Source organism: Palaemon carinicauda, chromosome 4 (assembly GCF_036898095.1).
Source record: "Palaemon carinicauda isolate YSFRI2023 chromosome 4, ASM3689809v2, whole genome shotgun sequence".
Classification (NCBI taxonomy): domain Eukaryota; kingdom Metazoa; phylum Arthropoda; class Malacostraca; order Decapoda; family Palaemonidae; genus Palaemon; species Palaemon carinicauda.
Genome location: NC_090728.1, coordinates 182,945,693 through 182,962,915, shown reverse-complemented (window position 1 = coordinate 182,962,915; position 17,223 = coordinate 182,945,693). Strand labels below are relative to the sequence as shown.

The 17,223-nt window shown below is 34.8% G+C and overlaps 1 protein-coding gene across 1 annotated transcript; it reads right to left on the bottom strand.

Moving 5' to 3' along the window:
* Nucleotides 1-1,251: 1,251 nt before the first annotated feature.
* On the bottom strand, nt 1,252-15,536 carry LOC137640262 (28S rRNA (cytosine-C(5))-methyltransferase). Its single transcript, XM_068372856.1, has 11 exons — nt 15,339-15,536; nt 9,895-10,026; nt 9,195-9,456; nt 8,821-8,979; nt 8,480-8,672; nt 6,567-6,722; nt 6,191-6,290; nt 5,743-5,882; nt 3,998-4,213; nt 2,440-2,552; nt 1,252-2,269 (listed from the first exon to the last, which is right to left on the bottom strand). The coding sequence occupies exons 1-11, from the start codon at nt 15,424-15,426 to the stop codon at nt 2,128-2,130; spliced, it is 1,701 nt and encodes a 566-aa protein (XP_068228957.1). The 5' UTR covers nt 15,427-15,536; the 3' UTR covers nt 1,252-2,127.
* Between the last annotated feature and the right edge of the window lie 1,687 nt (nt 15,537-17,223).

Below are 17,223 nucleotides of genomic sequence, written 5' to 3'. Positions count from 1 at the left end.
TGCGCTTTTACACTGGCTACTTCATAATCGATATTTCTGTATAAGATTTTGGGAGTAAAATGTTTGCTTTCACTCAGTTTATGGCTATTACAGCTTTAACTTTTTCTATACTTGTCGAAAGTTGTCTAAAAATCCATCAATTTCTTTATTTCTACTTTGTGGCTTACAATTGCTGAATATTTCATTTTTTAATTCACTGAAATTTTATATTTTTTCTTAAGAGTAGTTCACCATTTTATTTTACTGTCATAGAAAGTTTTTCTCCCAAATAACCCATCAGTCTTACCTCACTGATAATCCGCATATGGATTACATTTGCAATGGTTGAGGGCATAACAGTATCATTCTGAACTCGACATTTATATGAATCACAACTCTTAGCAGTACCAGCTGAACTCGGTTGAGTCCCTTGTTAGGCTGGAGGAACGTAGAGAGTAGAGGTCCCCTTTTTGTTTTTGTTTCTTTGTTGATGTCGGCTACCCCCCAAAAATGGGGGAAGGGCCTTGGTAGATGTATGTATGTATGTACAACTCTTTGTATATCTCAATGAAATCTTTGTCCCATCTTCAAGAATGGTACATCACCTTAGTACATTTCTGCTTGACAGTTTTTGCTAGTCATTTGATACTGATTTCCTTATTGGAGCCCCTGGCCAAGCATTAGTCTGCTTTTCCTGACAGAACTGCAACTGAGATTACAACACAGTAGTAGTAATAGCTTATTTTTATTATTAAAAAGGTGGCAATATATCAACTAATAAGTCAAGATAGCCAAAGTAGCAATAACAATAATGATTGCAAATACAATGTTCTTTTTTTTATCAGAGATGTTTGCATTAGTTGTTGAATATCATTGTTTTTGTTAAATAGTAGTTTAACAAGCACAGGTCATACTGCTTGACTCATAAGGTTCAAAATATGATTTTCTTTTAAATAAGAGTGAAAATCTAAGCAAGTTGGTTGGGTATATTTAAAGTTAAAAGCAAAACTACTCAATATCACCTACATAATGAGCATCCAGAGGTAATTTCACCCCAGATGAGATTAAAGGTATGAAACAAATAAAAACATAAACAAAGACTTTATAATTACTAGAATAAAGAATCTTGTAGTAAAAGTAAAATGTGCGGTGAAAAAAAAAGAAATAACTGATTTACAGTTATATAAGGCCAACAAGAAACCACATATTGCATAGTGCTGCAATGCGATAAATTTTCATCACATCAGACGGTTAAGGAGAAACATAACTAAATCAAAATACGGTATTTTACTACATATAATACTGTACAAAAATTATATGCATAACTTTCTAGACATAAAAAACAGTACTTTCATTTCATGTATTCTAACTTGTAGATATTTTGGATTGAATTAGATTTATAAATTTAACATTATGGCCCACTACTAGGGCTTGGAAGGCTATTCAGCACTAAAAGTGGTGATAAATGAATGAAAATTATAGACCTATAATTCAATAAACCTCCTGAAGTTTACAACCGAAGTTCCTTATTCACAGGATTCTACAAGTATCACAATATCACGCAACAAACAATTACTGATAGTTTGAATAAAGTTCTTAATCATTATGCAACAATAGTATCTACCTAAAACTCCAGTTCTTACATCCATTGAAATGTTTAATACAGCTTCCATTTTCTTCATAAAATGCTTACTCATGAGAGCATATAATATTGTTTACCATGAGATGAATAGTCAAACATTAAGACACATGATAAGGGTTTCTTACAAACAAATTTATCGAATTCCATATACCTCCCAAACATACCACTAAAATTTAATTTATATCCATTATTATCATATTAACATCCAAAATATTTGTACTAAATCATCCTGAAATATGCTTATAGAGTTTAGGATTTCAAGTTTTGTCTAGTGATAACTATCTTCGCAATAAAAATTAGCTAAGCAATAATAATAATTTTGACCAGGTAAAAAGTTTAAATATAACACTTGTTTGATTCACAAACAATTCAACCTTTGAAAATAGATTAATTCATAGTCTGGTAAATACAGTTAGATAACTACACATGGAATTTTACCTGCCCAATTCAGGATTTTTACTTTTCTCAAAAATAAATAGTCTTCATATAAAAGAAAGTTTTGAAATTCATGAAGCTCCACCCTCAGTATTTTCAGTTGCAGCACTTTTGACACCATTCGCAATTTTCTTCAATTTTGCGACAAAAAATCCGTCAACATTGTATGTGTGGGGGTATAATCTTTTACAAAGATTCATCGAAGGGTTAAATCTGCAAATCAAATAAATCCTATTAATAAACAGAAGAAGTATCTTTGTACTTTGGTTATTATATAGCCATGAACAATTAAATTTCATTAAATAATAAACATTTAACACAACCTGATGACAATATCCACTTAACTTTCGAGTTTCAAGCAAAACACAACAAGTATAAAGTACCTTTTTTCTCTGTGATTAACAAATCCGGGCTTCCCGATGTCCAGGCCTGTTGGAACCAACTTTACATGCCTCTTCTGAAGCGCATACTCGATGACACTTTCATTTTCATCAATCTGTTGATGTAGGATACAATAAAAAATATCATAAAACAAATATCCTTTTTTAATTTAGCCTTATGAGGAATTTGTCCATTGACTTCGTATCGCCCAATTATTGTCAAAAGTAGATTGGTATGTACAACCTATGCATGTCAGAAAGTAGCTACTGTAATTCAAATTGACATTGGTCCCTTAAAAACATTATGAAACTGCAAAAATCCTTGGGGATCTCATGGGAGACTCATAATTCTCTATGAAGTTCAAAAAGCTCAGAGAGTGAGCGAGTAAGTGAATGGCAAACCGAAGAAAAATTTAATTATTATTTCCATCTAGAACTATTGCAGTTACTTGTGTAAATCCTGTTTTAGCAAAGGAGCTTATATAGTGCCTAAGGTCATAAAAAAATTAAAAACCAACACATCAAATTCAATCGATGTAACAAAAAAAAACCTGTTTTCATACATCTAAAGTAATACTGTATAACAATGGCAATGTTTATATTATGTAAACAACTCAATCATTCCTACTTAATCACATTCCTGCAAACAAAAGCCTGTGTTCAACCTGTAACAACCATTAATACAAAACCTCATGATGAGTTTAACAAAGTGTAGAAAATTATAAGTACAATGAGAGAGTTTCCAACATCCAACTACCAATAGTTTAAGTGTCTATAAGGAGTGAGCAAGAGAGCACCCCTTAGTTGAAGGGTTTTACCCCCATAGAATATCTAATGGTTACTTTCATCTGTTGACGAACTGTACTCTGCTATTGTGTAATGCACGCTTAATACCAGGCCCAAGGGAAAGAAAGTAGTCTACAGTATACATTACTATATACATACATATACTAAGGCACTTCCCCCAATTTTGGGGGGTAGCCGACATCAAACAAATGAAACAAAAAAGGGGACCTCTCCTCTCTACGTTCCTCCCAGCCTGGCAAGGGACTCAACCGAGTTTGGTTGGCACTGCTAGGGTGCCACAGCCCACCCTCCCCCGTTATCCACCACAGATGAAGCTTCATAATACTGAATCCTCTACTGCTGCTACCTCCGCAGTCATCCAAGGCCCCGGAGGAAGCAGCAGGGCCTACCGGAACTGCGTCACAATCACTCGCCATTCATTCCTATTTCTAGCATCCTCTCTTTCCTCTCTCACACCTATCCTCCTATCACCCAGAGCTTCCTTCACTCCATCCATCCATACAAACCTTGGCCTTCCTCTTGTACTTCTCCCATCAACTCTTGCATTCATCACCTTCTTTAGCAGACAGCCAATAAAATGGACACATTCAAAACTATAGCAAAAGATTGATGTTATCATGCAGAAACATACTAAAACTTAAAAAATGGGCACACAGTGAATTTCACTGTTTAATACATGTAGTACATTACAAACAATTTAGTTTAATTATGAAACATTCATAGTAATATCTAACATGAAGGTGTTCTAACTTACCAAAATCGAACAAGTTGAGTACACGATGTAACCACTTTGACCGTCGAACTTATGAGTGGAATCAATGGCAGCAAGGAGCAGCTCCTTCTGCAAATGAGCGCACCTCTGGATGTCTTTGAGATCTTTTCTTGTCTTGACACTTTGATCTTTGCTGATGACTCCTGAGCCGGAACATGGTGCATCCAGAAGAACTCGGTCAAAGAAAAGGGGCATCATCTGATGAGAAAAAAAGACAGGAGCATTTTTCTTATAATGTATAAAGCTCATTTTTTATAACATACAAATTTACTTACTCTCCATTTAATCCATATATGATCACCAAGATACCTCATGAAAAATAAATAATTATCTTCATTTAATACATACATACATACATATACCAAGGCACTTCCCCCAATTTTGGGGGGTAGCCGACATCAACAAAGAAACAAAAACAAAAAGGGGACCTCTACTCTCTACGTTCCTACCAGCCTAACAAGGGACTCAACCGAGTTCAGCTGGTACTGCTAGGGTGTCACAGCCCACCCTCCCACATTATCCACCAAATAGAGATTCAAATATAAGAAAATTATGGAATATTACCCAAATATCTCAATTTAATCATACAACAATGGATATTTCAATAGGATGATAAGCTTTCATATGTATACATTATAAACTCCATGATGATTGTCCAATTACTTTTCTGCTAAGGTAGCAAGTAGTGTAATCATAATCTGAAACCAATATGCATTCAGCATGGAAGTGATATTCCCCTCATAGAATGTAAAGCTCAATTTCTAACCTTATTCTCTTTCTCTAATGAAAATGATGCCTTGTAAACAATGATTTTCTATCAAGGAATGCGACTATTGTTAAAAGAAAATCATTATTCCATTTACACTCTAGCTATAATAAAAAAGAAACCAATAAGCTTTCTGACAGGTGATAATTCCTCTTAAAATTTGCTTTGTACAGTATTTCTATTCTTATATTAGAGGTAAACATTAAATTTTCCAGTTACCCTAAGGAAATTATATATGAAAAAGTGATTGAATAACAAGACAGGTTCACTCACTTGGCTTTATGGCCCAAGTTGCATAACTAATCAGCCAAGGCAATGACTGACTGTTAACAGGTGGAACTATTGACTTCAGCTTTGGATCATTCTAAGAGAGCTTATAAGGAGTGATTCTATAGATTAAGTAACATTTTGGTTTTCTGATTTATGCTTTCCGTTACCATCAGTATTTTGTTGAAAATACTGTAAACAATAAAGTTTCTATAAGGCATCATTATCAACTGAATGCACTCTGTACACAAAATATAAAACATATCTGTGTCAGACATTCTGCACATCAAAGTAGGTATTAATTTCATGGCTGGGAAGACTATGATATAAATTTTAAGTCCACAAATCCTATGCTTCAATTGTAAGATTAAAGAATAAAAACATACCTAAAATAATCTGTTTGAGCAAAATATCATTAGAAATGAATAAGATATGAACTTTAATGAGCAGAAAATCCTGTCATATGATCTGGTTATTTATATCAATAGGTAAGAAATCATTTAATAAATAATTCAATATTGCAGTTACATTGAATTAACTCCTCCATATAGAGTACTACCAATATTAAATTCAAATTGAGCACAGCCAAATCTATATTTAACCTATCAAAATGATACCAATGACAATAACACTTTCAATAAACGTAATACAGAATACAGTGTACTGCTAAGACAAAAAAAATTAATGTTCATACCTTGGGAAAAGTTCTCCCATCTTTGCATGTGATAGTGGCATTCGTAATGCCCATTCTATGCAAATTACCGACAAGGGCCTTCACACGATCTCTGTGTAAGTCATTGCATACGAGCATTCCAGAATTACGCATGATGGCAGCTGAAAAGAAAAATGAAAGCATTAACACTGTAAATTTCATCTTTCCGAACTTTATATATTATCAATATTATCACCAGCTAAGCTACAACACTAGTTGGAAAAGCAGGATGGTATGAGCCGAAGGGATCCAACTGGGAAAAATAGCCCAGTGGGAAAAGGAAAAATTAAATGAATAAACTATAGACGAGATGTAATGAATAAAGAACATAAGATATCTTAAAATCCGCAAATTCTTTCTGAGATACATTATCTTCACAAAATCCAAATTTATTAAACATCTTAAGGATACAAAAGTTTACAGATGATACCTATGTGAGTAGTCTTTCCACCAGGAGCAGCGCACATATCCAGAACTTTCTCTCCTTCCTTTGGAGCTAATGCCATGACAGGAAGAAAACTAGCAGCACCCTGTAAGCATTTGAATGAGTTGATAAGTATTCTTACACTTATACATGCCATTACTTAGAAAAATAAAGTTCACACAAATGATACTTAGCAGTCCAAAGTATTATTGTACTTAAGCAGACATACTTTGAAAAGTTAAATGATTCAAAATACCGTACATCAATTTTCACCTTTAAATATAGGCAGCACAAACATTAACTTTAAAATAAACAGAATTCCACATTTATCACACAAAAATCTAAACTAGTCACTAATGACTTAAAAGCCCACTATAATTACCTGTATCATGTAATGGCCAGCAAGATACTCAGTTGTTGCTCCAAGCGTGGCATTAGTAGCTGTGCGCAAGACCACCAATCCTACTTTGGACCAAGCAATGACATCTACATCAATACCCCGTGCTATGAGTGCAGCTGCAAGAGTTTTCCGTCTAGTCTGTAATATTTCAAAAACAAGTTACAAATCTTTATAATGAAATAACCAGAGCAAACCTCCAAATAGTCATCATTACAGATTTAACTATTTGTGCAGTCATACAGAAGGATGAAAAGAGATCTAGACGCGATTGAGATAGAAAAGACAAAACTTTTAGAGTTATGAGTTGATCTAGAAGTAAGGAGGGAGAAAAGTTAATGAACAAATTGAACCTACGGTAAAATATGCAAATGGAAAGATATTTGCATTAAATGCAGCCCTGGGTTGATGACATGAGTATTTTAAAGATTTGCTAATGAGAAGGATATAAGAGGTACAGCAAAATAACACAAGATGGCAAAGGGTTACGGTAAGGTTGAGAAAGCTTATGACAATTTTTTAATTTATAAGGATGGCAATGAAGAGGTTGAAGAATGGAAAAATACCAGTTGAAGGGGATTACAAGAAAGATGCTATTCCATGATGGTGACAATATGATTTAAGTGTTTGACGCCACTAGGTAAGGCATGTTTGAATAAGGGGGAAATTCTGAAGAAATTGATGACTATTAATATAGGGCCAAAACATTATTCAGCATGCCAAAGAAATATTTATGGTTAGATTTTGATAAAGATAGATGATAAGACTACTGTAATAATAAAAAAAAATCACTGAATATTTCATAGTGTTTGTTATAAATCATTTACATTAGAAGTTTGAATGTAGAAGTTGATAAAAACCATAGATAAAATTGATAGAGATGCAATGTTGGGGGAAACGGTTGAGGATATATGGTGGACATAATAAATTAAGAGCAAATGCAGGGCAAAACTTTCCATGAAGGGTGTAACATGATGACACAAAAGTGACTGGTTTCAGGAAAACCTGGGTCTAAGCATAAGTGCATCATGTCTCTGAAGACACTTTAGTTAATATCTTTATGGATGGAACAATACTACAAGTTAGAAAAAGGACAGAAAATGTAGGTGATTAGTCATGGGATAAGAAAATGGGCCCTGAGTAGAATGGGAAATAATTGACGTTTACAGACTAATGAAACATTGGTGAAGTGTGTATGCTTTTGAAGTGTGTAGAGGAGAAAGAGACCTAGAAAGGGTGGCATAGATTGATTAAACAAGTTATTAGAACAAAAGGGCATCTATCTGAAAAATGCAAAAATCAATGCTGAATACATAAGAGAAAGTGTATATACAGTAATGTGGTTTAATAAACAGCTGATAAGCCAGCTATGTTGGAGTATAAAACAACTTATGTGCAAATTTTCTGAAATGGAACCTATATCCACAATTTATAAACTGAAATATGATAGTAAAGTGTGTTAATTACGCTTGTCCTCTGGAGCTATAACCTATGAAAGGAAACATTTTACAGTATTTAAATTTAATGAAAATTTTCTGTGTATACATTGCACAATAAATGTTCAGTGTTCATAACTCCAGACTTCACCATTGTCCTCAACAACAGTGTGGTAACACTTTAAATATAATAGTACTAAACCTTACCTGCATGTGTCCAACTTAAACATATACCAGCTCATTCCCACACATTAAATGATGCATTCAAGACATAAAGATAATATGTACCAGCACAAAAATCTTCACTGGACTGCAGTTTATGAGCAATACTTTTAAAAGTATTACAAATGGTTAAGTACATATCAGATGATTGTGCATACTGGAAAGACATTTCCCAGAATTTATAGTCATTTCATTTTACAAGTTCCTATGGAACAACTTGCAAAGACAGCATTTACATACCTTTAACGTGCTCGTACGTATAGTAATAGGTCTTGGAAGTTCACTTGCTTCGATATACTCTAAGAGTTCGGAGGGACTGAAAAGTTCACTCAACTTTTCCATCAAGAACTCATTATAAGAGTAATACATGCACAGATCTTTCAAGAATATGGACATATATTCAGAACGGCTACGGTTGGAGTCACGTCTTTTGCTGAAAGATGAAACATATTGTTAGAACAATCTATTAAGAGACAATTTGTATAAGAAAAGCAATAAGTATACTGCCTTAATTGAGTAAACAACAAATGTCAAAATGTCCACAAGTTAACTCCATCCTAGGTACAGTACAACATTCTAACCTAAAGTCAGCAAGTACGTATGCAGTATCCTTGATGCGAGAATGAACTGTAGGTAAATCAACTTTGTCGCCCTTCAGTTCTTCTTCTACCTCTTCAAGGCTAGGAATATCAACACCTATTTTGCCCGCTGTCTCTTCCATATAAGCCTCTTCATCTTTCCTGAAATCAAAAGTTTCACTTTGCTGAACAAAACTTAAACGACAAAACTAATACTATTATTTTTACAAAAGATCCATTAAGAAAATTATTAACTTAAATATGAGAGTACAATTAGTTAAATATCCAAGTGCAATTAATTTCTAAGCCCTTTAATATAAAACACATGACAACAAAAAAATAATACTGCAACAAATAGGATACAGTCATTAACTCACTCTTCAGCTTTTTTCTTCTTCTCCAATTTCTTTGATTGTTTAACGATATCATCACCGTCCGCTACATCATCATCACTGCCGCTATCAACCCCGTAATCATCCGTTTCATCGTCATCACTTTCCTCCTCTTGATCACTATCACCAAAAATATTCATGTTGGATTTCTTTGTAGGGGGTAAATCCATGTCTTCTACAGTAGAGGTCACCTGATTTTCATCATCACTGTCAAAACCCTGATCGCTATTAGAGCCATCAACATCTTCTGAAAGGTGGATGAAAATAATTGCACAACTACATCATAAAGACTTTTAAATTGGCTCTTCTTATAATAAAGGTCAGATACAATTTGACAAACAATATTGAAAATATAAATCCTACACTTGACAAAACTACATTCATAATTGATAAAACTGACGGAAAACAAATAAAAAAAAATTATTCTAAGAAATTACAAGAAAGCACTGCCAGTAAATCAACTACAATACATACTAATAATTATCTAAGTATGTATGAATTTTCAACGAATTGAACAGTTATAAAGATATTTAGGCCAAAGCAAAACCCCAATACTCTAATGTACTTTGGAAAAGCCTGAACCCCAATCCATTTCAAGTTACTGAGCCCATTATTTCAACATTTAGCTCTTTAGAAATCAGTAGCTGACTAAAAACCAAATATATGCAGTAAAGCTGTACTGTACCTCCATTCTTCAATTTATGGTTCTTTTTCTGTAGTTTTGCCGGACGTTCTTCACTTTTGCTTGCTTTCAGTGTGCGTTTTTTGGCCCTTAAACGTTGATTTCGACTCAGCTTCTTAGGCTCTTCCTCTCCACCTGGAAAGAATATAAGGTTTAATATCACATAGGATAATTATCAACAACTATTGTACAGTACTCCTGGCTTAAAACCAAATCAATTAATTCATCAACCAACAACAATGTCACCTAGATTATTATTATTATTATTATTACTATCCAAGCTACAACCCCAATTGGAAAAGCAAGATGCTATAAGCCCAGGGGCTCCAACAGGGAAATATAGCCCAGTGAGGAAAGGAAATAAGGAAACAAATAACTGAAGAGAACATATTAACAATAAATCATTCTAAAAAAAGTAACAACGTCATAACAGATATGTCATATATAAACTATTAACAACGTCAAAAACAAATATGTCATATATAAACTATAAAAAGACTCATGTCCGCCTGGTCAACAAAAAAGCATTTGCTCCAACTTTGAACTTTTGAAGTTCTACTGATTCAACAACCCGATTAGGAAGATCATTCCACAACTTGGTAACAGCTGGAATAAAACTTCTAGTGTACTGCGTAGTATTGAGTCTTATGATGGAAAAGGCCTGGCTATTAGAATTAACTGCCTGCCTAGTATTACGAACAGGATAGAATTGTCCAGGGAGATCTGAATGTAAAGGATGGTCAGAGTTATGAAAAATCTTATGTAACATGCATAATGAACTAATTGAACGACGGTGCCAGAGATTAATATCTAGATCAGGAATAAGAAATTTAATAGACCGTAAGTTTCTGTCCAACAAATTAAGATGAGAATCAGCAGCTGAAGACCAGACAGGAGAACAATACTCAAAACAAGGTAAAATAAAAGAATTAAAACACTTCTTCAGAATAGATTGATCACCGAATATCTTAAAAGACTTTCTCAATAAGCCAATTTTTTGTGCAATTGAAGAAGACACAGACCTTATATGTTTCTCAAAAGTAAATTTGCTATCGAGAAACACACCTAAAATTTTGAAAGAGTCATACAAATTTAAAGAAACATTATCAATACTGAGATCCGGATGTTGAGGAGCCACCGTCCTTGACCTACTTACAATCATACTTTGAGTTTTGTTAGGATTCAACTTCATACCCCATAATTTGCACCATGCACTAATTTTAGCTAAATCTCTATTAAGGGATTCACCAACCCTAGATCTACATTCAGGGGATGGAATTGATGCAAAGAGAGTAGCATCATCTGCATATGCAACAAGCTTATTTTCTAGGCCAAACCACATGTCATGTGTATATAGTATGAAAAGTAATGGGCCAAGAACACTACCCTGTGGAACACCGGATATCACATTCCTATACTCACTATGGTGCCCATCAACAACTACTCTTTGAGATCTACTACTTAAAAAATCAATAATAATGCTAAGAAACGACCCACCCACTCCCAACTGTTTCAGTTTGAAAACAAGGGCCTCATGATTAACACGGTCAAAGGCAGCACTAAAATCAAGGCCAATCATACGAACTTCCCGACCACAATCAAGGGATTTCTGTACTGCATTGGAGATTGTAAGAAGGGCATCACATGCTCCAAGGCCTTTACGAAAACCAAATTGCAAACTAGGGAATAGATGATTACCTTCAGCAAACCTATTGAGACGTTTTGCCAGAAGACGTTCAAAAACTTTAGATAATATGGGAGTTATGGAAATTGGGCGGTAATCAGTGGGACTTGAGCTACCACAAACACATTTACATAGAGGAGTAACATTACCAATTCTCCAACAAGTGCTAAAAGCTCCTCTTCTTGCTAACTTGCGCAAAATAACAGATAACTTTGGAGCTAAGAAATCTGCTGTCTTTATAAAAAACAAAGGAAAAATACCATTTGGGTCTACACCTCCATAAGCATCAAGGTCCATCAACAGAGCTTTAATCTCACGAGATCGAAAAGCTAAACTAGTTAGTTTAGCCTCAGGAAAACAGGAATGAGGAAGTTCAAGTTTTTCATTACTCTGTTTACTGTCAAAAACATCAGCCAAAAGGGTTGCCTTTTCCTTTGGACAGTGAGTGACTGAGCCATCTGGTTTAAGTAAAGGAGGAACTGTTGCATCTACATACGTGTCAAGTACAGGAAGGAAATAAAATAAAATAAGATTGTTATATAAAATGGCATCATTGAAGAAATTCCCTTACGAAGGTCTCCAGTACTTTCTAATCTTCTGCAATCTTTTATGCAAGGGTCTCCTCATTCTTACATACAGTGAGATTTCATCCAATTAGGAAAAGATTAATTAAAATCAGATATTCATATGGGTATCCTCAAAGCTAGACATCTGCTTGTAGATGCTATATTGACTGTCATAAACAAGTACTAAACGGAATTTTTGTAACAATTCCCATAAAATCCAACATATTACAATAGTGACCATTAAAAATTTTCCTTCAATACCCCTGCGAAATTTTACAATAGTAATTTTCATTCTAAAAGAAAGCAGTAAATCATCCCTATGAACTTTTTAAAAGATTATACTTAACAATCAGTCACCCTTCAAAATTAATTACCCTCATTAAGAAATTAGGCTATGTCCCGCAGTATACTGTTAGTGCATGAATTCCTACGAATTAATTTTAGTCTAGCCTTAAGGTACTTCCGAGGAATTTTGGGCTAAAGGGAAAAAAGGGTTGGGGAACCATCTCTAGAGTCCTCCATCCTCCGCCATAAAACATGGCTGGGGTTTCAAAATAAGGGAATGAAACTCCATTGATATAATTCTATTATACAGTATGCAATAAATGCCATTGAAAATAACTGATGCAGTATATAGTCATACACCACATTATGTCATTATCTGGTTCCCAGACCAGCAACTTATAAACCCCTATAGACATTTCCGTATCGTCTCTAAAACAACAGGTCGTTCGATAGTTAAAAATCCTAACTGTCTTTTAATAGATATAGAGTACAATACATATCTTGATTGGAACAAGCTCCTTTCGGTAAGTAAAATTTAAATTGCCATAAAAGGGCAGGTAGCAGCAATTTCAATGATCTCGCAGCTTTCAGTTAGTGGTCTGAGTCTGACACCTGCTTTTCTTGTCGTAAGGAGTTAAGTGCCTGTTAAGACCAAGAAAGATAAAGGTTATGCCCGGAACTGTGAGCCTCTGGGAAAAACCCATCTATGAAAGTATGTCTCCTGACAAGTGCATGAGGAGCCTCCCCAAGGCCAGTGATTTGTCTACTGACACTTAAAATATTTATATAAAAAGATTCTTCCCCGGGCCCAAAGTAGGAAAACCTCTAAGGAAACAACTGCTTGTTTGGAAGGTTCTAACTCTTGTGAAGAGACCCTAGGTTTAACTAGTGGAGGTGGAGTATGAGAAGGCTCCTGCTTAGGAAACTGGAGAGAATTCTACTTTTCCGAAATATCCTTTCGTTCACAAAGCTCCTCTGGGGCATGGGTCCAAGTTATGGAAGGGGAACTAACACTGGCTACACGGTCCAGGGAAGTCAGGGTAGAATGTCAAGTCAGTGAAGGAGGCGAGGATTCAACGTCCTACTCAACTAGAGTACGAGGGAAATTGATTTTGTCAATGAAGGAAAAGACCTCCTGCTTTCCTGGATTGGATTATTCTGTCTTGGGATGGATAAACTTTCCCTGTTACCGTATCTATGTCCATGCCCAGGTATATCATTCTTTGCTTGAGAGAAAGCCTGGACTTCTATTATAATAATAATAATCCCCAGATTGTGAAAAAAAGATTAGATAAGTCTTCCCGATGATGAGAAAGGTAGGCCTCTAAGTCTACCAGTATTAGCCAATTGTCTGATAGCCTACAGGAACAGACAAATTCCGTTGGCATGAGCTAATGCTGACACAAACATAAACACTTGTGTGAATACCTTGGGAGGCAGTGGACAGCTCAAAGCAAAAATACAACTGAAATAGGGAGAGTCCACCCCTCTCTGGTGGGGAATCATACTGCCTATCTTCATTTTTGTCCAGACACCGTACCTGGCCAGCAATGAAGAGGATCTGAGATTAAAAATTGCCTTGATTACCCCTATCCAGGGAGTTATAGGATCTCATTGATGAAAATTTTTTCTTCAATGCTGAGCTTATATGTCTACCAGCAGCTGACAAACTAGGAAAGGATTCTCACGATCTCTCCTACGAGAGAATCTGTCTTCAAATCCTTACTCTTTCACCACTCTGAACCCATCAAAAAAGTTGAACAAGTATCTTCTGTCACTCTTGTATAAACAACAGCTTCAGAAGACTCTGGATCTGACGTTGGTCGCCTGGTAGAGAAATATCATAAAGCCTCTGCGCAGGGAGGAGGGGTTTTAGCGCAGAAGGACGAAACCTGCTATGTACAAACGAACGAACAAGAGCGACTAGAACCGGTGTGACGGTCTGAACGATCCCCCGGTCTCAGAATTCTCCTTGATAATCTGCGCATGCGCGAACATTACCGTTAGCCAGTGCATACGAGGTTGATGTTTTATTTTCCTGTGATCGTAAGTGAGGAACAATAACCATTATATTTAACGTTGGTAATGTTAGTGTGCGCAGCTCAACATTACCGCTTGCCAGTACATACGAGCTTGATGTTTTATTTTCATGTGAGCGAAGCGAGCTAATGGCAGAAAAGAACCATTATACAATGTCAATGAGAATTCTGAGACCGGGGGATCGTTCAGACCGTCACACCAGCAAGTAGAATGAGAAAAATTAAATGAAAAACACGGCTAATGTTAGCATGATACGCTAACATTTGATCTACATCACACGTTGGCAGTACTGGTTACCGTATTTTTACACGAGACATAGCCTTTGCAACGGCGCCTCCAAAGTTTATCCAGTTATACTGTTTTGTGTTTTCCTCCGTTTATTATATATCCAAGAATGTAATGTAAAGAGAAGAAAAGGCTTGTTTTACGATTATATATCGTTTCCCCAGTATATTTTCCCCACCCAAAACCACGAGTTCCCACTGGGGGTCCCCCATTATCGTAGGATAGATATATATTTCTGAAACTATTCATTTGCGACGGGAACGAGTGTAATTTTCGGAGCGTAATTTTTTCTATAAGAAAAAGTAGTTTTTTTCCTAGGTTACATTGCCGTGTAATACAGTACAATAATACCAAATTTCTTCGCGCAAGGGGTGAACTAATGTACTGTAATAGTTCATAGTTCAGTGGCTACTTTAATCTTGGTAAGATATGGGTGAGCATTCAACCTATAGGTTTAGTTTAAGGTTAGATCTATGCAACTAAGATCAAATGCCTAAATATCGGTATCAATTGTGGGGAAATCACATTTTACTACTACCTACTCTAAGACAAATGTGGCAGCCAAACATTAAACCAAGAAAACTTACTTGCAGGAAACAGTGGCTCCGATTGTTTCCGTGATTTCCTTCCAGGACCTTTCTTAGGCTTAGAATCATATCCAGCTTTTCTACCCATTTTTTAAACTAGCTGTAACAATAATACGACTAATTAAATAACAGTAACAGTAAAGCACTGTCAGGCCACAAAATCCAGCATGCGACGTGCTAGTAGTACTGTAGTAGTAATAGTTATCGTAGGTGAGGCCAATCTTTGTAATGCCTCATAACTTCTTGGGTTGTAGCTTGATTTGTTTTCATTTTTCCATCTTTTTTTATTTCTTATTACTCATCATTGAAATATGATATTCAAATATCTTTTCATTTGCCCTATTCAATTAGATATAGATATATATTTTGCATTTAAGGTATTATTTTACTTGATTGATGCATATTCCTTTCTAATCTATTTTATACATTTGATAATTCATTATCCCAGCTGCTAATTTTGTTTTTGTTGGTTTTATTGTCAATCTCAAGTTCACTTCATGCTTCATTTAGCACAGATTTTGACATGTAATTAATTTTGTGGCAAAGCATCTTCCTTCATATATCTCTGATTCAATTTTATGTGGATTATATTTACTGCTAAGCGTCTTATATAGCATTTCATAATTACATCTTCATATCTTTGATACACACACACACACACACACACACACACACACACACACACACACACATACACATATATATATATATATATATATATATATATATATATATATATATATATATATATATATATATATACTGTATGTGTGTGTTTTTGTTTGTGTGTATGTGTGTAAATGTACACACACACACACACACACACACACACACATATATATATATATATATATATATATATATATATATATATATATATATATATATATATATATATATATATATATATATATATATACACGTGTGTGTGTGTGATTAAAGCTAGACTCTTCCTTAGATATCAAAATTATATTTTTTTCTGTTTCTACTGAGTCGAAATATATTAGGGTAATTAACTCGAGAATTTGTTATACCTTTAAGTATATAAGGCAGGAACGCTTAATCGTAAAAGAAAAGAGCATCTCTTTTCAAAATATAGTTTACGAAATCTTATCGTTCCTGATAAATCACAATATACTCTACACATTTGCCTGAGACCAATTACTGCACGAGTTTTTTTTCTTTTTTATTAAACGTTGTTCAGACAATATGATGTTACGGGTTGTCCATGATTTTTTTTTCGTTTTATCTATACAACTCTCCTTGTTTAGGAGCATTTCTATTCGATATTAGCTTTTTTTGTAGAGTAATTCAGAATGCAACGACTCTCTCTCTCTCTCTCTCTCTCTCTCTCTCTCTCTCTCTCTCTCTCTCTCTCTCTCTCTCTCTCTCTCTCTCTCTCTCTCTCTAAATTAAGGGATCATTAGTACATGCTCTTCTTTTCCAACCATTTCTATCATAGTCCTATTTGGGGGGGGGGGGGGTCGATATAAGTTTCCTGTACTTGAGTAAGTAACCATTGTTCAACCAGTTGTGAAAGGTGTCCAAAATTCTAGAATATGTAATTATTATAAGCATTAAATCTTTACCAGAGAGCCAGTACCCACCTTTTCCTCAAAGTAGATATAGTTTAACATTACCGTTTTTATTCTGAACGTATATTTTCTCACTTTTTCGTGTCTATATTTATTTCATTAGCCTATTGCCAACTCTGCTCCCCTGCAAAAGATTACAATGGGTTTCAGTTTAAAAGAAAATTTAAGTATACCATTTCGACAAAATTCTATTTCTATTTGATTTCTATGACTTTGTGCTTCATTATATTCATCTGTTCGCGTTCTTAATTAAGATATCACTTAATTAATCTTAAGTTAATAGAATTGAT